The following is a 26917-nucleotide window of genomic DNA, read 5'->3' as shown; positions in this document are numbered from 1 at the left end:
ATGGTGGGTTCTTCTTCCTCTCTCTCTCTCTCTCTGGAGGTTAAATTTAGTTTCTTTTTTAAAATACAAAATTTTTAATTAAAATTCTTTTTATAATCTATTCTCATTTTAAATAATTTATTTTTTACTTTATGATATAAAAAAATTTAATTTAATTTAATTTTTTTTTTTTTTTTATTTGGTATAAGATTTATTCCTATATTTTAGGTTGTATTTTATTTAAATTCAATTTTTAGTTTATTACTAAAGTAACCTTAACTTAAAGCCCAATAGTTTGGGTTTGTAAGGGTGGCCCAAGCCCAAAGTTTCAAACATTGTTTGGGTTTTAGATAAGGGTGGCCCAAGCCCAATAGTTTCAGACATCGTTTGGGTTTGGATAAGGGTGGCCCAAGCCAAAAAGTTTATTCCTAATCATTTTTATTGTGTATTTAATTTCATGATATATTTTTATATTTTTTATATTTTAACCTATTTTCGAGAAATGTGTGTACTCACCATTTTTTGTTTTATGATATGTTGAAGTATGTTAATATGTCACAATTTTCACCCGAACTATGTTAATATGTTACAATTTTCGCTCGTTCTTCTTTATTTATTTATTTATTTTTAATAATTATGGATTGATTTGTGTTTGTTTGTAAATTTTTAAATATATTTTAAATATAAGATTGTATCCGAATAATCATAATGTGCGGATAAATAAAACTTAACAAAAAAAATTAACAACCCAACCCGGACCCAACCCGAACCCAACCCGAAAATAGAGGGTTGGGTTGGGTCGGGTTGTGAAACGTTTTGGGTTCGGTTGGGTTACCAATCCAACCGACCCGAACTTTTGGGTTGGGTCAAAAAAATCCCTCAACCCAACCCAACCCAGACCATGAACACCCGTAGTTTGGGTTTGGGGGTTTGGATTAGGCTGGCTCAAGCAAAATGGTTTCAGACATTGTATGGGTTTGGATTAGGCTGGCCCAAGCCCATCAGACAATATTTAGGTCTGGATGAGGCTGTCCCAAGCCCATCAGACATTGATTGGGTTTCGAATAGGCTGGCCCAAGCCCATTTGTTTCAGACATTGTATGGGTTTGGATTAGGCTGGTCTAAGCCCATCAGACATTGATTGGGTTTCGAATAGGCTGGCCCAAGCCCAATGGTTTCAGAAATTGTTTGGGTTTGGACTAGGCTTGTCCAACCCCAATAGTTTCAGACATTGTTTGGGTTTGGATTAGGCTGGCCCAAGCCTAATAGTTTCTGACTTTGTTTGGTTTTGCATTAGGCTGGCCCAAGCCCAATAGGTTCACATTGTTTGGGCTTTATTAGGCTGGCCCAAGACCAATAGTTTCACACATTTTGGGTTTCATTAGGCTGGCCCAAGCCCAATAGTTTTTTACATTGTTTGGGTTTGGATTAGGCTAGCCCAAGCCCTAGTGTTAACCCATGGGCTGGCTTGGCCTATTGAATATATATTTTCTAAAAGATATAATTATTTTTTGTAAAGGATATTATTTAATATTTTTAATTTTATTTTAGTAAAATGAAAAAAAAAAAAAAAAAAAAAAAAAAAAAAAAAAAAAAAAAAAACCTTCCCTCTCCGTTCTAGTCGGTCTTCCCTAGATTCTCACCTCTGGCTGGAGTTTCTTCTCCCATTTTTTCTTTATTTCATTTCCCTCCGTCATTTGCTTCCGCCCTGTGATCTGTGTTTCCGATTCCGATTCCGATTCCGGCTACCGTTTCTCTCTCTCTATACTTGCTCTCGTTCTGATCTTGGTCATATTCCATCTTCGCCACGCGGATTAACGTAACATTGGTACGTACGTATGTTCCCCCAATTTTCAGATCTTATTTGTTTTAAACTGAGTGAATTCTTTTAGCTGTTCTATTTTGTCTGCCGCCGCGTTCTTATTTGGGGTTACTTGTCCATTTTCATGATTGTTCTGCTGAATACGGATATATGGATGAGAAAGTAGAAAGGAATCAGAATTCGTAGTTCTACTTGTGAAATTTGTAGAAGCCCTAGTGAGGAGAAATCTATGTTTATTGAAGAGATAATTACATTACAATGGTTTGAAAAGGTCACCACTAATTCAAAGGCCTTAAATTGATGGGCTAGGATAAATTTAATCCTGTATCTAAATTTTAAACCCCTGTATTCGTTTTTTTGCACCCTCCCTGTGGATTTAGTGGGAGAAAACGTCTTGATTTCTGTTATTTCTCTGCTTCATGCTAGATTACTAGATTACGTACTTTTTAACCATGCGACCATGGTCGGAATTGCTTGTTCACAGAATGTATGATTAGGGTACGTTTTAGTTCTAACATTGGTCTTCCACCGTTTATCTCGCGGCTTCAACGTGGAAATGGAGTTCTTTCTTGAATTCTTCTCCGTTCTGTAATATTTAGAGCATATGTTCTTTCATTCAAGTGTTAATTTCACATTCTTACCGTTTGCCTAGAGGGCTGGCTTCTAAGAAAACTGAAGGGAGGATATTGTGAGCAAAAGTCTTCTGAAGTCTGTTTTCTGGGAGACCAGCTGCTGCAAGCTAAGGCTCTAACTGAAAAGGGACGGTGTTTCTATCTGGTACTTTCTTCTCCCCTTTCACTCTTTTTCCTTCTTTTTTTTTTCTCTCTTTTGGGACTGGACTATGAGATTTATATTTTCTTTCAGTGTTTATTATCAAATACTTATTGGGGTTGAGTTGGATGGTTGTTGAGAATGAAGAAACTGATGACTTCTTTAATGTTGTTAACTTGCATTTTAGTCTATGAAAAGGGTTAATCAATAATTTGATATATAGTGAAATAACCAGTTACATTGTCAATGACTCAACACAAGTGGAAGCCTACTGATTTAGGCACTCTTGGTGTGCGTACTGGATGTGCCTCACTATGTTTTATGCCTTTTCAACATTTTAGAGAATGAACAGCATTCTCGACGTGCTTCTAGAGAATAAAGACTTTCTGGTTTTATCATAACGACATGTTCAGGAGGGCAATTAGTTCAGAATTGGAGCGCTTGGAAATGTGATTGGATTGTCAAATTTACTAGAATTGTATTTGAACTCCTAAACTAGTATTCACATAGATGAGGGCTTCACCCAAAGTTACTAGTATTGCCGAGGGCGAGGATGCTCAAGTGACAAGGCCTTGAGATGTTGGGAACTTTGGAGATACTTCCATGGGTCTGGGAATTCAAGCCTTAGGTTAAAAATTTAAGTTTTATTTCTAGTAAGTCTTTGACTTTGTTTCTAATAAATCCATAAATATAAAGAAGTGTCTATTAAATCTTTACACTTTCTATTTTGTATCTTATAGGTCAGTGGCTCATTTGATACCTATTTAGTTTTTGGCTTTTAAAAATGATTCTTTTCTCACATTTCTTTACAAAGGTTTTCATTTTTCCCAAGTAAACATTCGAATCATTTGCCAAATTCAAAAAACAAAAACTAGTTTTTTTAGTGAACCGTTAACCTTTTTATGGTAATTTGTGTCTTATCTATTGAGTTATGATTGGATTCACAAACAAAAACAAGTTCTTAATTTTTTATTTTTTATTTTCAAAATTTTGCTTGGATTTTGATGACTCTTTGAAAGTAGATAACAAAACAAAAATTAAATAGTTATGAAACAAAGTCTAAGAGTTCTGATTGAGATAAAGTAGTAAATGCAAAGATCTATTAGATATTGCTAGAAATTTATAAAGTTCAATGACTTACCAGACATAACCTTGATTCTTCAAGAATCAAATTGGTATTTTGACCAAAATTTAACAATTTAGTCCCATTTGATAACAATTTTGCTTTGTTTTCTCACCTGTCTTAGCAATGGTTTTCATATTTTCCTAAATAAACACTTGAGTTCATGTCTAGAATCCAAAAACAAAAACAAGTTTCTAAAATTTACTAATTCTTAATTTTCAAAACTTAGGGTTGGATTTTGCAAAAAACAAAAAAGTAATCTTAATTTTAAAAAACCAAATGGTTAACAAACAATCTTAAAACTCTTGATTTCTCTGTCTGGCTTTGGGATGGGCATCTGTGAAAGTTAGAAGGTTATGGGTCATTAGCATAAGTGGAGCATCAATATAGTGAGTGCAACTCTATGTTGATGTGTAGTCATTTTTTGTGGCAGATTTGTGTTTTAGTTTGTTGAATATTGCACACAGATTTTGTACACAAGAATAATCGTAAATTGTTGCAGAACATTTATTGATTTACAATTTATTAAACTCAGAGACACATCTCCTGAATGCCAAGAGCAGTACACCATGTAGTACTTGAGCATTATTAGGTACCCATTTTTGTATCACGTCCAAAGCTGCACCCCTAAGATTGTAACTGTTCAAACTGCAGAAAACTCTAAACCCAAAGCCCTAAACATGGCAATAAAACCCACTGTTGCCTTGCGAGCTGTACTTGTTGGAGGAATTGCAGCGTTTGCTAAAATCGCTGGTGCAATGAAAGCTGCAGGTGGCGTAAAGTTAGGTGCAGCCACGGCTGCCATGACAGCAGCAGCAACTGCAGCTTTGGCAGGATCAAAACAAGACCAGAAGGATGATTCCAAACACCCTCCAAAATGATGCCCCTCCTGTTCTGCACCTCACACAAACAAATCCCAATAATGTTTTTGGTCTTTTTCCCCCCCTCTTTGTAATTTTGTTAGGGAGACATAATGTATAAATCCCAACCCATAGGCTTCAGCCATAGCCATGGTGCTAAAATAATAAGAGCTGGCCAGATCTATTTAGTTCGCAGGATGGATTTTACATCTCGATGTCATACCGTTCCATCATTATTATACTCGGAACATTTTTTTATCATCGTTTCTGCATTTCATCGATAGTTTCAATAATGTCGTCTGTAAAGAGACTCTGTGGTCCATAGGAAGGACGCATACAAGGTTGAGACATGTGATTCATTTCCCTTTATCAGAAGGGAAACTGCTGTTTTGTGTTTGTAGCTGTTGTTTGGTTGCTGAGAAAAAAGGTGTGGGAAAAGGAAAAGTATATAGAAAATGATGAGCATGAATGGATTTTTTGGTTTGAAACTTTGAATTTGGTTCTTTCCCAGATGGGATATTTGAAGAATCAATGAAAAAAGGTAAAATGATTAACATAAAAGGCAAAGGAGGGAAAGAATGATCGAAGTCAACTGGTTTTTGGAGGATTATGTTTGTTTGAAACAAAACAAACCCAATGCCAGCAGCTTTTATATGTATGTGTGTATATATATATATGTATGTATGTATGAGTAAACCAGGGAGACAGGAAAGAGAGAGGAATAGCAGACAGGGCCACGAAGACCAGTAAAGACAAGACATTTGGGTTTGGGAAGTGTGCAAGTGTTGGGCCATCTAGGCCCAGCCCAGCCCATTATCCCACCATCTGTCCCTGTGTTTTCATCTATCATTTTGGCTATCTATGTGAGGGAAATTACATTTTTGGGCATGAGAGAGAAAGGGCATTGTTTCCAAGGTCAGAGTCTCAGAGGGGATAGGGACAGACATGTGAAGGCTAATCTCTAAGAGAGTGAGGCATGTGAATGGAATAGTAAAAACATGATATTTTCATAAATGGAAAATTCTAATAATTTGGAGGAAAATTCTAAGAGAGTGTGTGAAATCTCACATTGGATAGAAAGGAAAACGAAGCATTCACTGTATGGGTGTAAAAATCTTTCCTTAATAGATGCATTTTAAAAACTGTGAGATTGACGACGATATGTAAGGAGTCAAAGCAAACAATACTTGCTAGCAGTGGGCTTGAGTTATTACAAATGATATCAAAGTTAGACATCGGACGGTGTACTAGCGAGGGCGCTGAATCCCCGACGACGGTGGATTGTGAGCTATTACAAATGGTATCATAGCCAGACATCGAAGTATGTACCAACGAGGACGTTGGGTCCCCAAAGAAGGTGGATAGTGAGATATTACAAATGGTATTAGAGCTAGACATTGAAGTATGTATCAACGAGGACGTTGGGTCCCCAAAGAAGGTGGATAGTGAGATATTAGAAATGGTATCAAAGCTAGTCACCGGCTAGTGTATTAGAGAGAACACTTGTCCCCAAAGAGGGTGGATTGTGAGATTCTCCGCCAATTTTTTTTTTTAATTTATAAAGGTGTGAAAATCTATTTCAAGCAGTGTAAATTTTACATTATTTGTTTGCTAAAAAGAATTGTTTATAATTACAATGTAAAAAATGAGTTAGTATTAGGCTTTATGTCTAAAATCTCTATTTACTTTATTCTTAAGCAATCCTTATTAGGTTATTTTCTTCATTACAAAACAATCTTTCTTTCTTTCCCTTTCTTTTTAATAATATCAATGAAATATTACGAATATTTTTGGTCGAAAATGCTAACCGAACACCAACCATGATGGAATATTAAACGGACTCATGTTAGATAATAGAATAGAGTAAAAAGTCGACAACAATTTAATGGACAAACCATAAGTTAAATAAAAGTAATATAAATTCTACCCATAAATTCTATCAAACTCAACAATCGATAATCTCAAAGTACCACCGACACTGATTATCTTCTAAGAAACTTCAACATTTTCAACCACTACTCAACGAAGAATAACACGAGTCATTTTTCATGAACGGAGAGATATTCTCAATATGAGATACCGCTTTATCGAGTTTACAAAATGAATGAGCGATAACGTTTGTTTCTCGAATTTGGAAATGACGACGGTTTGTTTCTCGAGTTTGGAAGATCGATTTATATGATTATAACTGAGTCGAAATATTTACATAGTTTCATGATATAAAGTTTATATATTATGATTTAACCCTAATTAAGATATGAAATATTCTTTTCATATAAAATAAAGGTGACAATAATTAAGCTTACAAATGATGAACATTCCATAAAGTAATTTACGTGAAAAAAAAAAAAACAGCTGAGAAAATAAAAATGTTGTTCATATCTTGTAATAAGAATCTAACCCTGCCATGGCTTCTGGATTTGACTTTGAAGATTGGAGGAATTAGGAACAATGCAGTTCCCAAAACCAGTAAGGCTTAGAATATCTCCATGGGAAAGAGGGCGAAGCCCCAAAAAATCCCTCGTTAAACCGTCGCTTCGACCGCCCGAAGCGGCGGTGACCGTGGTGGTGGCAGTAGCGGGGACGATGTGGTGATGCATGGCGGGGAACGCCGTGACGTCGTTAAAGGAGGAATCTTGTAGGAAGGGATGAGAAGCTGAAGCAGAAGAGAGGGAATTTATCATGTCGTGAAGAAAAGTGGCGGGTTCGGAAGCTGAAACCGCCGCAGCTTTGTGCCCGTAATCAGTACAACTACTACTACAACTCACCGCTCCTCCTCCGATCTGCCCATAATCACCTGTCATACCGTAACCCATCAGCTTAAGCTTTCGAATTTATTATAAATAATTAAAAATATAAAAAATTTAAATAACTCGAGAAGCTACTAAATTTATGAAAATTTTTACTAATTTTCAAGTCTCGAGTAAAGGGGTTTCAGGGAACCAATCGAATCCATACCGTTTTCATTTATATGAACCTAACGCAAATAATTTCATAACCCAACTTAAACCGTAGTAAGGTTAAGTTAATCAAATTGTTCGAATCATTGTATTTTTAGAAAACCCGTAGCCCCGAGTAGGTAGACATACGAACGAGTAAAAGAAAAAACACGAACGAAAGATTAACTCGAGAATTATAGAGCAATAAAGAATACAAAAAAGCAAAAGAAAATAGAAACATGCACCTGTAGACACGTGAACCATCTTGTGGGGCCTTTGCATAGAGCCACTCGTGGTAGTGGTACTACTCATGGTGGCACCCATTTGAGCTGCCTTCTGCAGCAATGCAGTGGCTGAAATATGAGGAGAAGAAACCGAAGAACACTGATATGAAGAAGGAGGAGGAAGTCCAATACTCGCCCCGCACCCGTGTCCGTGTCCGTGCCCGTTCGTGTTTAGGGTTTCATGATTCTGATGCGGATGCTCGTCTTGACAACTCCCAATAAAAATTTCCCCTCGAAGATCATTCGAGTGTAGCCACGGTGGAATCTCCGCCCTCATATTGTTACCATTACTAAAGTCTCGTTTAATAACAAAATTATTATTATTATTATAAGAAGAAATTAGCGGGTTTAATGCCATAGCTGATCTCGCGCTTTCATCCGCCAATGCATCGCAGAAAGCTCTATGAGTTATAAAACTGTCTCTCCTGCATGAGAGAGAAACATAATTTTCTTCAAAAAAAACACAAAAAAATAAGACAAATTTAGAAGAGCTGTTTTTTTTTTTTTTTTTTTCTTGTCAGAAATAATTATTTATTCAATTTTTTTTAATGAATTTTATTAATTAAAGGGAATAATTAGACAATTATAGCATAATAATAGTGTAATTAATGAATTAAAAACATAATTAATTAATAATTACCTTGAAAACAGTGTTCCACAGTCACATCTGTACTCCTTAGTGCCACAGATTTTGGAGTGAGCTTTCCAATCAGATTGAACAGCATATTTCTTAGAACACTTATCGCATTTCCACTTCTTTTCGCCATGCTTTCTGTAGAAGTGCTTTTTGACACCTGTGAGGTCTCCAAGGGCTCTTGATGGGTCATGGTGGACGCAGCTGCTCTCTGGGCACACATATACCTTCTTCTTCACCACTTCTTTGTTTGATCTTTGCTTCAGCTTCCATGGTAGATTGTGTCCTCTTCTATGTAGCTGAAGATTCTGATCTCTTTGAAACCCTTTGTTGCAGATCTCGCACACGAATCGATTCGTCGCCATTAGTGTTCTCGGCGATAACGCTATCACTTCCGCATCTGGGTCTGTGTCCAAATCAATCAAAACCTTTAATTATGGATTACCCAGAACCCCGAATGAATAAAAACGTTGAATTTAGTGTAACCCAGATTCCAGATGAATTAGAATAACTCGAACCCGTATGAAAAAAAAGATTAGATTTTTAGTAGCTCGATGAATAAAAATGTTAAATTTATTGTAACCCAGAACCCTAATGAATGAAAATAACTCGACCCATATGATAAAAATGTTAGATTTGTTGTCAGCTCAAAATCCTTATGAATAAAAATGTTAAATTTATTGTAATTCAAATCCGGATGAATGAAAAGATTAGAGATTTATTGTAACCCAGAAGTCGAGATGAATAAAAACGTTAAATTTACTATAACTCGAACCCGACATGAATAAAAAGATTAGATTTATTGTAACCCAGAAGTCCAAATGAATAAAAATGTTAAATTTACTATAACTCGAACCCGACATGAATAAAAAGATTAGATTTATTGTAACCCAGAAGTCGGGATGAATAAAAACGCTAAATTTACTGTAACTTGAACCGAATACAAAAGAAAAGATTAGATTTGTTGTAACCCAGAACCCGAAATGAATAAAAAAGTTTGATTTTTGATGTAATTCATCAACTTAATTAACCTCGATGAAGGAGGACGAAACTCCAACATAGTATCAGAGCTAAAGAGAAATCATACCGGGGTTTCCGGGGAGGTTGCGTTTCTTCTTCGGAGGAGGAGGTGGAGGCGGTGGCGGCGGCGGGTGTTGGGATTGAGGAGCAAAATAGTGATTAGCAGAAGAAACACTAGCAGTAGCTTCACCAGATGCAGAAGTCAAATTGGACAAATTTTCATCCATTAAAACTTGGTGTTGTTGATGTTGTTGTTGTTGAGACAAAAAATTCCCTTTCATCATCATCTGAATCCCTTCTTCTTCTTCTTCCTCTTCTATATCAGTGATTTGAAATTATTCCAAAATTCTTCCACATGAGACAGCAAAAAACAGATCTAACCCGACAAAGAACAAGAACACGAACAAGAACAAACAAAAATCGAAGAAAAAAAAAAAAAAAAAGGGTTGGAGGGTGTGGTTTTTTTGAAGGTTATAAGGATATGTAACCTGTTTATTACTGCATTCAAGGGTTGGATTTGGCTACAACCAAAGAGACAACTTTTAGTTTTTTTTTTGAAAGCTCAAAAGAAACAAGCAGGCTGCTGTTTTTAAGAGAGAGAAAGAGAAACAACTCAAAATTTGAACTTTTTTTCATACGATTTAAAACCCAAAAAAAATATACAAAACCCAGTTCTTCAAATCCTAGAGAGAGAAAAAAAATGAAGAGAGAGAAAGTAAGAGAGAGAAAAAAAAAAGAAGAGAGAGAAAGAGAGATATGGATGAGAATGGAAGAAGTGTCTGTGTGTGTAATGTAATCACAAAACACAACTCCAAAAGATAAAACTCCCAAATACCCAAAAACCAAAAAAAAAAAAAAAAAAAAAAAACAAAGAGCCATTGGAACCCTACGGCTAATTCTGACGCTGCACTTTCTGTCTTTTCCTTTGTTTTTTTTTTTTTTTATATTTAATTTATTTATAAATTTGTGTTATTTTTCTCGAGAGATTTTAACTTAATTAGTTAAAATATATATTATCGAGATGTTATATCGAATTTAAAAACTTATTGATGTTAAAAAAATAAGATGACTTCAAAGTCGGAAGAATTTGGATTAGATTATAAATTTATTTGAGCTGTATTGAGTTCAAAGAAAATTTAGTTGGTTCACCTTCCTGGTTCTGTTGTAGCTAGATTCTCACGAACCGTTAGAATGAGATTCCAACTCTTAGTACGTTTTGAGATTTTGAGAAGAGTTGCTCTTTGGAGAGCGCAGTGTGATGCAAGTTGTAAGCTGTGTTCGGTGGGAGTTATTGTCTATCGTTGGTCTCTTTGATAGAATCAGTCGGGGGCCTAAGAGGCAGTAGTTTGTCAGGTGGCGGGTGTCAACTGTTCGAGTTCGCTTATCTCCAACTCGTGAACTTAGCTGATACAATTATATATATACATATGTTTATTTTATTTCCAATTTTTTTATTATTTATTCTTCAATAACCCTAATTTTTAACCATATAAAAATGTAATTTACATTTTACTTTTATTAAAAACAAAATTTTGAATAAATAATTCAAACAACCTTAACCAACTAAAAAAAATAGTTAAAAAATGTCTGAATGAGACTCAATTCAACTCAATAATACTCTTAAAAATACGTGCGCGTAAAAATGTTAAAACTTTAATATAAAGACGAGAATGTCAACATGTATTAAAAAAAAAAAACATGTCGTACAGATACGAACATAGCTCAAAGATTAAGTTATCTGCTCGTTTGTTCGCGTTAGAAGCATACATTTTTACCCTTACCTGATTTTCTTTTTCACGGGAACGAAAAAAGAGAAAAGGTTAAAGTAAAAACCGAACACGCTAGGTTAAGTTTAGGGTAGAAACAATTATTAGGGTTTTTTTTTTTTTTTCTCGAAGTTCTTTTTCCTTTAATTGAATAAGAGAAAAAGTAGGACAATTTTTTTCTACTTACCCTAAGGTTTAATCACTATCACCTTTCCCTTCTCTCTTACCCTAAAGTAAACAAAATAAATAAATAAATAAATAAATAAATATTTGAAGAGGACAGTATGAATATGGTTTGAATATTATGCATATTTTCATACCTTCCAAGAAATCAAACTCCTCATCATTATTATGTTTCCATGCAATTGAATCAAATTTCATTCATTCATTCATTCATTCATTATTATTTTTTTTTTTCCTTCTCATTATTTTTTTTGTCACATCTAGTGTAATCCATCATCATCCGACCACGATCCGATCCAAAGTCGTGTAATACTTTTCTAGTTTTAAATGTTTCGAGTTCTTCGATCTAAATTTTTGCTATTTCTACTTACTAAGTTTTGTATGAGATTTCGTTTTTGCCCTAAGTAGATATCATAATCTCTTCGGGAGTCCAGCCTCCTCGTTGGTATACAACTCGTTGTCTAGCTTTGATACCAACTGTAATAGCCTAAATCCAAGCTTACCACTAACAGATAACGTATCGTTGTTAGTCTCACGGTCTTAAAATGCGTCTACTATGGAGAGGGTCTAGTCCTACTTTGACCAGTGTCTTGCATCGTCTAGTGACTAACTCTGATACCATTTGTAATAGCTCAAGCCCACAACTAACAGATATTGTCCGTTTTGGCTCATTATGTATCTTTGTCAGTCTCACGGTTCTAAAATGCGTCTACTATGGAGCCTAGTGTCTTGCATTGTCCAGTGACTGGCTCTAATACCATTTGTAACAGCCCAAGCCCACCACTAACAGTTGTCCATTTTGGCTCATTACATATCGTTGTCTGTCTCATGGTTTTAAAGCGCGTCTACTATGAAGAGGGTCTAATCCTAGTTTGACCATTGTCTCGCATCTCAAATACCATTTGTAACAGCCCAAGCCCATCACTAACAGATATTGTCCGTTTTGGCTCATTACGTATCGTTGTCAGTCTCACAATTTTAAAACACATCTACTATGAAGAGAATCTAGTCCTACTTTCACCAGTGTCTCGCATCGTTCAGTAACTGGCTCTAATACCATTTGTAATAATCCAATCCCACTACTAACATGTATTGTCCGTTTTGACTCGTTACTTATCGCAATCAGCCTCACGATTTACAAAACGCGTCTATTAGGGAGAGATTTTCACATTTTTATAAGGAATACTTCGTTACTCTCTCCAACAGATGTGGAATCTCACAAAGAAAGTTCAAATTTACCGAATGAGATCCTGACGTAAGTTGAACAAGTGGGGTTTTATTATTATTATTTTTTAACGTAGGGTAACTTTTGAAGTACAAATAATGGATTAAGAAAGGAAATTAATGATTGAAAATGAAACCCTAATTTTAAAGATTAGTGACATCATTAAGACTTATTAGAGCTTAATAATCAAAGATTATGACTTGAGCAATACGATCTCCAAAGTAGAAAAAAAGATGCCATTAGTTGACTCTTATGTCAAAAAGTTTGGCTAATTTTGTGGCCCCTAACACAAGGCCACCCGAAATTGACCTAAGTTCCAATATTATTTTAATTTATTATATTTTATTTTATTTTTTCTTGACTAATGGAGATAATTAAATAATTTATGACCATATAATAAATTTTGTATTTGAGAAAATTAAAAAATTGAATAATTGAGATAATTAAATAAATTATTTAAAAAGAAATTAAGGAATATATGTGGATGTACCCTAAGAAGGACAATATTTCTAGGATTCTTAGTTTGGCTCTTGTTTTTAGGTCCCGTGAACTCCTTCTCATTCTTGCCCTTAAACCATGTAGGATTTTTTTTCTTACATTAAATATATATATATAATATGTCGTGGGTCTCAAATAATCATAGCAGAAATACATGGTAAAGCTCTATCGAACCGTTGAAAGAGTTTGTTATGTCTGGAAGATTGAAAATGACTCAAAATGTACTATAAGAGTACCATGGTGTTAGCTTTCCACCACCCCTGGACTTGTGGCCTAAGTGAGTTACCCTGGGGCACATACGTGTGTCACAGTGTGGGCCAGTGTGTCGAGACGAGTGTCTCGGACGACTTCCTTTGAAATGGGTTTTTCAGGGACAGTATGGGCGGCATGGGTGTGCCAATATTCCGCCCCAACCCGCGTGTTGGAGGTTGCTACATACACCCGTTATCTAATACGGTATCCGTAAATGACACGACATGGGCATGAGAGAGTCAATGCCTTGATAGAACCCGGATGGATGGATGTTCGGGAAGTCTCGATGAGATAAGAAACACGTGGGCCCGTTCTCGATGGTATGACCGAACGAGTTGTGATGGTTGGTGACCTCTCGAGACTCGAGAAGGTAAGTATGCGAGATTCCACATTGGTTGGAGGGGGAAACAAAGTTTTTCCTATAAGGGTGTGGAAACCTCTCCTTAATAGATAGTTTTAAAACCTTAAAACTAACAATGATACATAATCGCCTAAAACAGATAATATCTGCTAGCGGTGAGTTTGAGCTGTTACAAATGGTATCAAAACTAGACACTGGTCGATGTAGGACTAGACTCTCTCCATAGTACACGCGTTTTTAAAACCGTAAGGTTGACAACAATACGTAACGAGCCAATTGACGGATAGATTACTATTTAAGGTCATTCGTTTCAAGCAAAGGGTACGACTTGCAAACAACTTATGTGACTCGAGTGTACGGTGGGTTAAATAATTGTTTTCTAGGGTTTATAACAACTAAAATAAATATATTAAAATGTAGGGACGAAAAAAATACTTTATATTTGTTTGCCCATAAACATTAGAATATATTTAAATAATTCAATTTAATCCTTCATCTTTGAAATTATTATATTGTAGACGAAATTTTCTAAAAGAATAATGATTTAAATTGATTTATAAAAATGAAAAAAAAAATCTTAATCTTAAAGGTTAATTAATTATTAGCAATATCCAAATGGAGCGATTTGATTGGGGGGTTATTAAGCCAAGGTTTTACGTAGGGTGAGGATAAAAGAGCTCGCCCAGATTTGGATGGGAAGTGACTGGAAGAGAGAGAAAGAGGCTAATGATAAAAATCTGAATCACAAGCACTGAGGCTTCACGAGAAGGCATAACAGAAGTCTAGTGGGTCCCACATTGAATGATTGTTCAATATTTAATCCAAAGATTCCCCCTTTTTTTTTTTTTTTTTTTTTTTTTTAATCTTAATTTACTCCCCATATTTAAATTATTAAAAATAAATAAATCTTTTTAAAATAAATATTTAAATTAGAGTAAGTTATTATTACACAATGAAAATTTAGCTATTAAGTGCCTAATTTTCAAATTCTTTGCTTCGTGGGGGCAGAATTTGGAAGAAAAGTAAGATGTGGGCATTTTTTATAAATACTAAATAGATTTGACTTACCACCAATTCTTAAAAAATTGTGTTTTAAACGAAAAACACAAAAGATATTAATTCAAACATTTTGACTAATTGAATAATTATTTATTTACAATTTACGTTAAATTAATAATTACGTGAACAAATTAATAATAATAATAATAATAATAATTAAAAATATTAAAAAAATGATAAAAGGACAAATTTGGATTATGTTTTATAGTTTTAAATTCATTGAATTCCACAAAAAAACTTTTTACCGTTTCCCAAAATTTTGGTTATATATTTTTATTATAACTCAAATTCGAATTTAAATTTTTAATAAATGTAGTATTTCATAATATATTATATGTTATGTTAATTAATAAATAAAATAATAAAATTGTAATTTAATTCAAAGTTTTTATAAAAAAAAAAAAAAAAAAAAAAAAAGTTGAAAATGAGAGAGTGGGGACATGGCTAATCGAACGGTGGGAAATGTATGGGGAAATGACAAAGGAAGAGAGTCAACGGCTAATGATGGCTTTCAGGAGCACGCTGCTTTTTCTGTTATTCTATAATTATTTTTACAATTTATTAAAAAAAAAAACAAAAAATAAAAATAAAAAAACAAAAATAAAAACAAATCCCATCATTTTTTTTTTTTTTTTAAATTTGTCAGAAAAAAATTTGTTCGTAATTTTCACGGTGTTCTCTACATGCATGCTCGTGAGAGTGACCTGTCAACGAAGCCGTACTTGACCCGACAATTCCACGTGTCATTCCGTGAGTGGTCTGTGAGGAGTAGACTCCTTCACGGTGCCTGACTCGAGAGGGAAAGGAGGGCGGCATAATTCCTTTTGACACTTGCTTACGTGGGCCCCTATTTTACCCAATCACCAGATCGTACGGCTAGTGTTTTTTCTCCCGCTAATTATTTATTATAAAATTAAATCGCCTAAATAATCAATTGGTTCGCAATTTGACCCCATAAATCACCAAATAATTATAATTTTGAAATTTTTATAAAAGAAAATCAAATATTTTGAATTGAATTTTTATTCTTACCCTTTTCGTGTTCCTCGTTGTTTTTTTCACTATATATATCACATAATTTTTTTTTTTTAACATTATTCTAATAAATATTGAGATTTTTTTTATTATATCACTCACAAAAATGATAAAAATATTGAATAGAGGGGTACGACCCTAATTTCCTCGGGACATATTAAATAGAGGGCTACAACCCTAATTTTCTCGAGACTCTGACTCCCCTAATACATGAGAGGGTGCAAGAAGACCCATAAGATGTTAACGTATTTAAAACTAGTCGTCAATAATTTTAGCTGATTTTCGTTCCAAAAATTTAGGGAGATATGTGGGTCTTATTGTATTATTTCTTTATTTATTTTTATAAAAGGGAAAAATAATATTTTATTTTCAACTTAAATTACAATGATAATGATAAAAGTGTACTTAAATCCAATTTTCAAAGGTGGAATTTATCCAAAGCTCTTTGAATTAATTTAAAATCTATGGAAGAATAATTTTATTTTCTTTTCTTTTGAGTTCCACGAAATAATAATCAACAAACGCTATAATTTTAGAACAAATCGGGTAATATAATGTGAAGATATAAAACTATATAATTTTGATTTTATGCACATAAATTAATAAAGTTACAATATGAGTCCTTTATTTACTTAAACATATTCTATATATGGTAAGAAAACTTTTACTTACAAATTTTAACTATTTGATACCAAAACTTTTACTTTTTACTAGAGTTTTTTTTTTTTTTCTTTTTTACCATTTATGAGATTTTAATGCTTATTTAAGAAATAAATGCAAAATGGTTACTTGAAGTATTTCTCCATAAATAAGGTAGGAAATAGTTTAACCGAAAATATATACATACATATATATACATATAAAAAATATATACATACAACTCAAGCTCATCGCTAGTAAATATTATCTGTTATGATTCATTATTTAACCCATTACGTATCGCTATTAACCGGTTCAATTTTTCACTCCCTTGGGGACTCAGCGTTCTCAATGGTACACTGTTTGGTGTCTGACTTTGATATCATCCCACTACAAGCAGCTATTGTCTTTTTAGACTTTCTCTTCCGAGCTCTAATACCATCCTACTGCTTGGTGTGTGGCTCTGATACCATCCCGCTACAAACAGATTTAGCGTTGTTGAGTACATAGTTACCATATTCCAACTTGTGGTCTCGCTAATTTGGATCCAAATGGGCTTCATACTAATAGGGTTAGGCCCATATCACTTCTTTCATGGGCTTTTTACAACACAACAATTGTTAAATTATAACGTTACCAAACTTTATATTTATTATTTGGTGTTTTAAAATAGACATATCAACCCAAATTAATTACTATAATTTGTGTATTAACTTCATTTTTCTTTTATTATAATAAAGTTATAACATGACTTCGGTCTCTAATTCTAGTTCGGGCAAAATCGGATGTGTAGTACTTCTTTCTATACGACCCATGTAGGCGCACATGAATCCTTAAGCGAGCTCATATACGTACCTCTGTGTTGGGATTTATGCCATAAAGCCTCTGTGTTCAAGTAATAACCTAAAAAGTTTATAGTATATGAAAAATGTTGGGTGCCACTATTGATACGACCCACCTTGTAATTGTTACAAAGAATTTGATCTGAATCGTTCATGTGAATACATGTGAGTGAGGTATCATATACAATGAGTTTGTATAAGATTCGACCACAAAATATTTAATCTCTCCTTATAAATCCGTTAATGGAGAACATTAATATTTCACAAGATAATCATATGCGACTTGATTTTAATCCTGAGTAAATAATGAACTCTTGTGAGGGCTCGTTCTTTGATTTGCATGAGTGAAAATGACTTTTGTAGTCGATTCAATATGCCTACATTTTGGGGTTACTAAACACTCGTCTATATTTTCCTCTGTATATATATTTTTTTATTTTGTAAGAATAAAAAAATCAAAATTGATAGGCTATAGGTCACATCAATTAATTTCTTTTAAGAATAAAGCACATTGCTTTTGAAAATTCAAAATGTCAATTCACACCTTTTTCACGTTGCAATTTAAAATATTTTAATCATATTTTCTACGTTGATTGGTACCTCAACTGTTCAAGGAGATGACAAGCGTCAAGCTTAGTGACTTTTGATTCGGGGTGGTATCCGATTTCTAATGAGAGTATAAATTGCTTTTTCCTATACTCGCTGGATTGAAAATGCCTCAAAATGTACTGTACTAGAGGTAGGAGTCAACTCTTCACCATTCGTAGGCTCTATGTTTTAAGTGAGCTACCCTATGACACATATGTGTCACAATGAGGGCGAGTCTCGCAACAACTTCCTTTGAAATGAGTCTTTCAAAGACAGTGTTGGATGACATGACTGTGCCGACACTGCGCCTCAACGATATGTTGGAGGTTGGATCATACTGGAGTCCCTAAATTTTTAGAAAAAATTTGAAAATATATTTATTTTAATTTTACTTAAATTTTTAAAAACTTCAAAAATATTGTTACAATTATTATCATATTTAAAAAATGTTTAGTTTTCTTTTATAAAAATTAAAACATCTATATACTAAGAGTAGGATATTTTTCTTAACGTTGTTAAAAAAACTAAATATATTAAATAAAAATTAAAACTTTAAAGAATATTTCAAAACCAATTTTAAAAGTTTTAATGATATTTTTGGTATTAATAGTTTGGCTTACTAATTTTAAATATTTTTAAAATTTTAAGATCATAAAATATTTAAAAATTTAAAGGAATAGAAAAGTTGAATACTTACACGTATTTTTCTTAACAAAACATAATTTCTCAATTAAAAAATAGAAATTATTTGTCGTGACACGTGGATTTCTTTTATAGGTCTCTAAGGTCAACTAAAAACACTTATGATGTTGGAGAATTAATTGTGTTATAAAATTCATTATTTTTAGCGTATTAAATTACTAAAATTAAAAATTCACTTAATTAAAAGTCCAAAATATCCAAATTTTATTATATTTATATTATTCTATACTTCTTACAATCCACCACATCACGTGGAATTGTCCTTCATTAACTTGGACCTGAAGACACTCCTAGCTCATGTAGGGGTAGATTCGACTTTTCACACCATTAATATTGTTTATAACGTATAAATTTTTAACTTTTAGTATCGTGTACGACATAAATTAATGTATTAATTTTAAAATTTTTGTATTAAACAGATTATCTAATAAAAGTATTTTTTTTAAATAGTTTTTTTCAACAATTTGACTTATCAATCCAACTCACCTTTGAGGAGGGTTTGTTTTTTCCACTCTCTCTCTCTCTCTCCTCTTTTTCTCTCTCTAAATGTGGCCAATCAAGATTAGATTTTTAATTATAAATAGGGACCGAAATAAACCCAATATTTTCAATCTTCTTCACCAATCACAATGGCTTCCTCCTCTCTCTGCTTCATCTCTTTCCTCTGTTTCGTGCTCTACCATGGAGCTTTGAAGCTGCAAGCTTCCCACCATTTTTATACAGCTCAAGCTTCTCGCCTTCTTCTTCATCATCATGAACAGCCTTATAGAACTTCCTACCATTTTCAGCCTCCTAAGAATTGGATCAACGGTCTGTCTCTCTCGCTTTCTTTATCATTTTTGTTCTTCTCGGTTTTTTTTCTTGTTCTTAACGTTTCCATCTTTTTCTTTGTCATCTCAATTTGGGTATGGAACTGTCTACACAATCATAGATCCAAATGGTTTGTTCATCTCTACTCTGTTTTTTTTTTTTTTTTTTTTTTTAATTGTTATTTGAATGGTAATTGAACGGTTGTGATCATTTTAGGGCCAATGATATACAAGGGAATTTATCATCTGTTTTACCAATACAATCCTAAAGGAGCTGTGTGGGGTAATATTGTGTGGGCCCACTCCACATCAACGGACTTGATCAATTGGAAACCCCATGATTATGCCATCTACCCATCTCAGCCCTCCGATATCAACGGCTGCTGGTCGGGATCCGCCACCATTCTCCCCGGTGACAAACCGGCGATTCTTTACACAGGAATTAACCCTAAAAACCAACAAGTTCAAAACTTGGCTGTCCCTAAGAATCTCTCTGATCCATATCTTAGAGAATGGGTGAAATCCCCAAAGAATCCTCTCATGGCTCCCACCCCACAAAACCATATCAACTCTAGCTCATTCCGTGACCCCACCACTGCCTGGCTCGGTCACGATGGCGAATGGCGGGTCATCATCGGGAGCAAGATTGACGCTCGTGGACTTGCCATTATGTTCCAAAGTAAAGATTTTGTTAAGTGGGATCAGGTATGGTAGAAAGCTAAAAACTCTATCTCAATTTATGTTTGGTTTAAACTTGTAATAGAACATTTTGGTCCTTCATATCTAGGTTGATCATCCGCTTCATTATGCCGATGGCACAGGAATGTGGGAGTGTCCAGATTTCTTCCCTGTTGCAAAAAATGGCAAGGCGGGTGTTGACACAAGTGTGAGTGGAAAACATGTAAAACACGTGCTGAAGGTGAGCTTGGATGATACTAAGCATGATCATTACACGGTCGGAACATATGATTTGAAGAAAGATATTTATGTTCCGAATAAAGGATCGATCGAAGGCTACACAGGATTGAGATATGATTATGGAAAGTATTACGCTTCAAAAACATTTTTTGACAGCCAAAAGAAGAGGAGAGTTTTGTGGGGTTGGGTGAATGAATCCTCAAGCGTTGATGATGATATCAAGAAGGGATGGTCCGGCGTCCAGGTAAACAAGTCAAAGTCAATGTTTGAATAATACAACTCTATTTATTTCAGCATTAAAAAATATTTTAAAAAGAAAAAAAAAAAAAAAAAACTTTCTGGCCGACATGAACAGAGAAAGATTCGAATTTTATCTTTATTTTAATAAAAAATTTACTTTTATTTTTAAAAGGATTATATTAAAAAAAATATTTTTTAAATTTTAAATTTAGAAATAGGGTATTATATTTTAAAAAAATTATAAAACAATAATTTTTTTATTTACTTAAATATTGCTTTCTACAAGTTCGGTTTCAATGGAAAAATAAAACGGAGCTGAGCCATTCCCACCTCAAATAGTGCCCGATTCGGCTTGAACTTTTTTCTCCTATTCTAGAGAGAAACCGAAAATGGGACCCATGTAGCTATTTATTGATGCCTTTGCTTCCGGCTCGTTCTTTGACTATAGTCCACCCTATGCTAAAAATGAGAAAGAAATGAAAAAAAAAAATGTAAAATAATTAATTTTAAAAAAACATTAAGACTAAATAGATATTTCCCTTTTTGCAGGCAATTCCAAGGGCCGTTTGGCTTGATGCATCTGGAAAGCAACTAATTCAATGGCCAATTATGGAAATTCAAAAACTTCGAAAAGACAAAGTTAAATTGGCCAACAAAGTATTGAAGAAAGGATCAATAATTGCAGTAAAAGGTGTAACAGCGGCACAGGTGAGTGACTGATTTTGTGTTAATTAAGGTTGTTTGATTTTGTGTTTGGTTTCTTATTGACATTGTTCTTATTATTACAGGCCGATGTTGATGTTTCATTCAAAGTGAAAAGCTTCAACAAAGCTCAAAGGCTGAAGGCTGAATGGAAAGACCCACAATTGGTTTGTAGCCAAATGGGAGCAGCTGCCAAGGGTGGAGTTGGTCCATTTGGGCTTCTAGTTTTGGCTTCCAACAACTTGGAAGAGTACACTTCGGTGTTCTTTAGGATATTCAAAGGACAAGACAAGTATGTCGTGCTTATGTGTAGCGACCAAAGCAGGTATGCCAAACAACGTGATGTGTAATTGTTTCGTATTGTTCGATCGTGCGTTGAATGAATTTTGTTTTTTTTCGTTGGACAGGTCTTCGTTGAACGCTAATAATGACAAGACAACGTATGGAGCATTCTTGGATGTAGACCCAGTTCGTGAAAACGTTTCGTTGAGAAGTCTGGTGAGATTCTTTTTTATACGTATGGAGCATTATCATGTTCGAGTCTCGATATTCATAGTTATTAAAGCTTATCGATTCTAACCATAGTAGATCTAGATGGATGAATTTGACCCTTTTTATGAAACATTTACAGATTGATCACTCAATTGTAGAAAGCTTTGGATCGAAAGGGAAGGGTTGCATCACAGCGAGAGTGTATCCAAGGTTGGCGATTGGAGACAAAGCTGGTCTCTATGCTTTCAACAATGGAACAGAGAGTGTAACCATCACAAAACTAAGTGCTTGGAGCATGAAGAAAGCTCAAATAAGTTAACCTTTTTTTGGCAACTAAATAAATATATTCCTTTTACTTTGTTTATTTTAATCAATTTTGTGTTGAAACTGTTTTGGATTTGACACTAATTCATGTGTGAAGGTTGAGAAATCCACGTGATTAGTCTGCATTCCCATGTGATCAACTTCTCCTTTGCTTTCTTATGAACCTAATAAAAAGTTAAAAAAATCATTTAATAAAAAGATGATTGGCTAGATAACTGCTCTAGCCACCGTTGAAACAAGTCACATAATATCTACCACTCAAAAGTGTGAATAGATTTGAAAATATTATAACTCAAGGAAACAATACAGAGTTAAAGAATGATATTCACAACGTTAAAATAGGATATAAGCTAGCAACTAATACCTATAAGAAAAAAATGTAAACTAACTAAGTTTGGAGAATAAAATAAAATATACTACTAATCAAATTATAAGGGAAAAATATTACTGATCACCAATATCTAAGATATATTCTATAACTAATATATTCTACAAATATTAACTGATTACAAATATTTTGACTAATTCAAACTAGCAATAAGTTGTACTAAATTCTGACATCCTCCCTTTGTGCAAGCTTACTTCTCGATAACTCCGAGAGCCTTACAAAAAAACTTCATATTTCACTTTGTCAAGTGCCTGAGTAAATATGTCTGCAACTTTGCTCATTAGCAAGTATTTTCTGCTCTTGCAATTCAATATCCTGCGATAACACATTTCTTGAGTAAGCCTCCTGAACCACAAATATTCTTGAGTAGCCATTGTAGCAGCCACATATTATGTTTCACAACTTGAGAGCTGTCTCTGAGAGCTGCGTTCTTAAATAATTCATCTCAACTTGTGCAGACTCAGCGAGGTTACTTTTGGTTTTGTTGGATTTAGACACCATGTTCAGCTGGACCTTGAGCCTCTGAACTGATGGTGTTAATATAACACATGACGAACCAATTTGGATATTAGGCACTCTAAGTACATCAATTATAATAAATCAGCTAGCATGTTCAAAAGCATTAAAACTCAATGAGTTTGAATACTAACATTTTGTAGTTTAAATTCATTTTCCTCACGAACCAGTTTCGAACCACCACTAGTGTCTTCCCTACTATTCTCCGACCTTTTGTAATTCAAATTTCTTTTTCCTCACAAACTGGTTTCGAACCACCACTAGTATCTTTCCTACTATTCTCCGGCCTTAGAACGAGATGGTGGAATACAGTGAGTGACTAAACTTGATAGGAATTTAGTATATGTAAAGAGAGAGTTTTGAGAGATTTTCTCAAAGTTTTTTGGAGGAGACTTTTCATGTACCTTCATCGCTCTATTAATATAGTGAGATTTGCATATTCGTGAGAATTTGAGATTATCAAATTTTGACACTCAAAATTCCACTCAAATTTGTGGAATTAGAGGCAAATATGCAAGTTTGTTAAACCATATATTGACATTCAATATTCCACTGACAAGTCAACATTTTGACTATAATTCGAGTCAACACTTTCTCTATTTTAATTCAACCATTAATTTAAATAATTAATTTCAAATCAAAATAATATTAAAGGATTAATTAAACAATTTAATTAATATTTAACCTTAAATCAAATGTCAATCCCAATCAATTCATGGGTTATGAATCCCTATTCATAATTAAAATATTTAAATCTTATTTAAATATCTCAAATTCTCTTATTTTGTTTAATTCGTAATTAAATCAAAATGTGGTTAAATATATCGTATATATTTAGCACATATTCCCTAATCTGAGTTCGATCGCTTTAAACTCACTCGTCATTCGTCACTAGTCCGATATGAGCTAGCAAGGGGACCTAATAGACCTATAGATCATGAATTAACCAGCTAAACTCATTAACCTTTTAACCAACATTCGTTAACTACTAGGATACTCCACTGTAGCCTAGTATTTGCACTCCCCTCACTATAGATATATTTATGTCCATTTGATATGATCATGACTAGTATGTCGATCCTTCATAGGTTGTTCGTAACTAGAGCTGGGTCAATTTACCGTTTTTACCCCTAAGGTTACTTCTTGTTCTTTAAGTCCCACTGATCCTCTAATGAACAATTGGTTTGTGGTCCAACCACCAAACCAAATCCCTCTCGGGCTAATGAGAGAGTGAGGCCCCTTGTTTAGACATGGAGTCAGTACTTAAGGGAACAACCTCTCTACTATCCCGAAAAGCGGGTAGGAGTGAATTCTATCTTGCACCCTATGTCCCCCGCTATTTACCCAGTCTTACCCTTGAAATGGGAGGCTTATTGAGTCGGCGAACTCGGGCCACTCTCACCCATGCAAATCTAAGAATAATTCTGAATAAACAGGAGTTCATAGTTAGCTCAGGATCAAGGTCGAGTTACCTAGGTCATCGAGTGAAAAAATCAGTCTCAACAGTAAACGACATTATAAGGTGAGAGTGATTTTCTTCATAGTCCAATCTTATGCAATACTCATTGCATAGGACGCCCCCCCACTCACATGTCTCCACATGTACAATTTAGAGATCACATTGTTTATATCATATACAAAAGTGGACCGCATCCATAGTGTTCCTAGGATAAGGTACTCAGCCTTATCCCTGTACTATAGATCATTTTGACTATATACTTGAACTTGATCCACTCTTATGTCTCTACATATAGTTCAAGTAATCATACTATAGCCAGAGTAGTCTTAGTTTATTGGATTTAGATTAATAATCGTAAAATTCACTTTATTCAATAACGATCTTTACTGAATAAACATCAATAATAACTTTATTGAAAATAGAATATGTTTTTGTTTACAAACTATGAGTTTTAGGACATAAAACCCAACATAAACTTCATTCATGGCAGAGACCAATGTAGCAGCATCCATTGCGTGCTACTTCTGAACAGCTTCGAGTTCGGACTCCCATGCTCGATCGCGATCTTGAGAAAGTTTGTGCAGTTCTTGAACACGATCTTCCTCAGAAGCTGAGAGCTCAAGCACCTGCTGTTTGGATTCTTGAGGCTTTGCAGACATATCTGATAGTTGTTTCTATGCTTCTTCTGCTTCCTGTTAGGCTTGCTTTTGGTGTGATTTAGATGCGCTCAGTTGATCTCTTGTTTTCTTCAGTTCCTCCTGGAGTTGAGAAAGTCGTGATTCCAATTCAGCCACTTTGCTGATAGAAGAGTTTCGTTTCTAGAAGAGTTTCGTTTCTAGTTGCATGATGAGAACAACCAGAATCGACAATTCATTCTTCATTGTAGTCTATAAAGACATGAACATCTGTAGAGACATCATCTTGATGTACAGCTAAAGTCACATTTGTTGGCTGGTCAAGAATCTTAATTGTTAAGCAGTGTTCCCATATTGGATCTGAAGAACTTTTACTTTCATGTATCGCATTTGCTTCTGATTCCTGCATTTTAACTCGGCAATTTGGCTTAATATGGTCTGGCTTTCCGCAACGATCACACACCGCTTTCACCCGACAATCTCGTTTGAAATGACCAGGTTTTCCACACTTGTAACAAACTTTAAATGGCTTCTTTGACGACTCCTCACTTCTGAATAGATTCCCATTGCTTGATGAAGTCTCTGAATGAAAATTATGTCTCCTTTGATCTTTGACACACAACACAACTTCTGACTTTGGAGAATTCAATAACCGTAGGTTGATATGCCCACCCTTGTATTGAGGAAACAAAGGGCATAAAGTCTTTTCGTAGTCCACGAATAAGATAACGCCGTAACCGAGCATCACTCACTGGCTCCTCAGTATCTAATTCTGAAATTTTAGAACACAGATTTTTCACTTTCAAGAAATATTCTTCAACAGAAAAATTACCTTGAGTTACCACAGCTAGTTCATTCTCTAGAAATTGCAATCGAACTGTATTTTTCTTAGTGAATATTTTTTGAAGTGTTTACCACACTTGCTTTGGTGACTTTAAATCACGAACATGATCAATATATTCCTTGCTAATCAAAGTTCGCAAGGTAAATAAAGGTTTTCCACATTTGATCTTCTATTTTCGGCGTAATTCAACATTTTGTGGAGTATCTCCTAGAATTTCTATATCATCACCTCCAATTAAATCCAACAAATCTTGCCCCGGTAGATAAGCTTCCGTACATAACTTCCAATAACTATAATTATTGACAAGAAGCTTTTCCATAGCTATACCCATAAAAACACTTCCACCATTCATCTCGTTTAGTAATAATATCAAACCCTTGGTTACCAACTTGGCTCTAATACACAATATCTACCACTCAAAAGTGTGAATAGATCTAAAAAATATTATTACTCGAGGATTCAATACAGAGTTAAGAATGAGAAATAGAATTGGGATCGAAGGTTCAATCTTCATTGATATTCACAACGTTTAAATAGGATATAATTGATGGTGTTAATATAACACATGCGGAAGCAATTTGGATCTTAAGCACTTTAAGAACATTAATTATAGTATATAACTAGCATGTTCATAAGTATTAAAACTTAATTAGTTTAGATACTAACCTTTTGTAGTTCAAACTCCTTTTTCCTCACGAACCGATTTCGAACCACCACTAGTGTCTTCTCCACTATCCTCCGGCCTTAGAACGGGATTGTGGAATCCGGTGAGTGACTAAACTTGGAAGGGATTTTGTATATGTGAAGAGATGTTTGTGAGAGGTTTTTCTCAAGGTTTTCCACCAAGAAGAAGAAAGACCTTCCATGTACCATGATCACTCTATTTAAAGAGTCATGTTTGCATGTTCATGCAAATTTGAGATCACCAAATTTTGACACTCAAAATACATGACAGCACTTGGTGGAACAGCTAACATAGTCATATCAATACCACGAGCATCAGGCCAA

General features: G+C 34.2%; 3 protein-coding genes across 6 annotated transcripts; 2 read left to right on the top strand and 1 right to left on the bottom strand.

The window, feature by feature from the left end:
- Positions 1-1550: 1550 nt before the first annotated feature.
- LOC111806393 (uncharacterized) lies at positions 1551-4813 on the top strand. 3 transcript variants are annotated; one of them, XR_002816801.2, is made up of 3 exons: positions 1551-1807; positions 2454-2578; positions 2986-3270. XR_002816801.2 is itself a non-coding variant. In XM_087129048.1 (3 exons), exon 3 carries the CDS (start codon positions 4376-4378, stop codon positions 4574-4576), a length of 201 nt encoding a protein of 66 aa, XP_086985174.1. In that variant the 5' UTR covers positions 1551-1807; positions 2454-2578; positions 4231-4375; the 3' UTR covers positions 4577-4813. The 3 variants fall into 3 exon arrangements, 2 of the variants coding, with proteins under 2 accessions (XP_086985174.1, XP_086985173.1); XM_087129048.1 differs by lacking the exon at positions 2986-3270 and adding an exon at positions 4231-4813; XM_087129047.1 differs by lacking the exon at positions 2986-3270 and adding an exon at positions 4350-4813 and having other exon boundaries at positions 1555-1807.
- Positions 4814-6805: 1992 nt separating this feature from the next.
- Positions 6806-10220, bottom strand: LOC111806391 (protein indeterminate-domain 7). The gene is made up of 4 exons (XM_023691683.2): positions 9500-10220; positions 8419-8818; positions 7740-8203; positions 6806-7352 (listed from the first exon to the last, which is right to left on the bottom strand). Exons 1-4 carry the CDS (start codon positions 9717-9719, stop codon positions 6952-6954), a joined length of 1485 nt encoding a protein of 494 aa, XP_023547451.2. The 5' UTR covers positions 9720-10220; the 3' UTR covers positions 6806-6951.
- An 8965-nt stretch (positions 10221-19185) lies between these two features.
- On the top strand, positions 19186-22192 carry LOC111806389 (beta-fructofuranosidase, insoluble isoenzyme CWINV1). Of its 2 annotated transcripts, XM_087128762.1 has the most exons (8): positions 19186-19392; positions 19514-19522; positions 19609-20096; positions 20179-20553; positions 21099-21257; positions 21338-21576; positions 21659-21749; positions 21883-22192. In XM_087128762.1, the coding sequence occupies exons 1-8, from the start codon at positions 19212-19214 to the stop codon at positions 22060-22062; spliced, it is 1722 nt and encodes a 573-aa protein (XP_086984888.1). In that variant the 5' UTR covers positions 19186-19211; the 3' UTR covers positions 22063-22192. The 2 variants fall into 2 exon arrangements, with proteins under 2 accessions (XP_086984888.1, XP_023547449.2); XM_023691681.2 differs by lacking the exon at positions 19514-19522 and having other exon boundaries at positions 19191-19392.
- Positions 22193-26917: the final 4725 nt, after the last annotated feature.

Source organism: Cucurbita pepo, chromosome 12 (genome assembly GCF_057944985.1).
Source record: "Cucurbita pepo subsp. pepo isolate OVF chromosome 12, ASM5794498v1, whole genome shotgun sequence".
In the NCBI taxonomy this organism is placed as follows: Eukaryota; Viridiplantae; Streptophyta; class Magnoliopsida; order Cucurbitales; family Cucurbitaceae; genus Cucurbita; species Cucurbita pepo.
The sequence above is the reverse complement of the archived record's forward strand: the minus strand, read 5'-3'. Positions and strand labels throughout refer to the sequence as shown.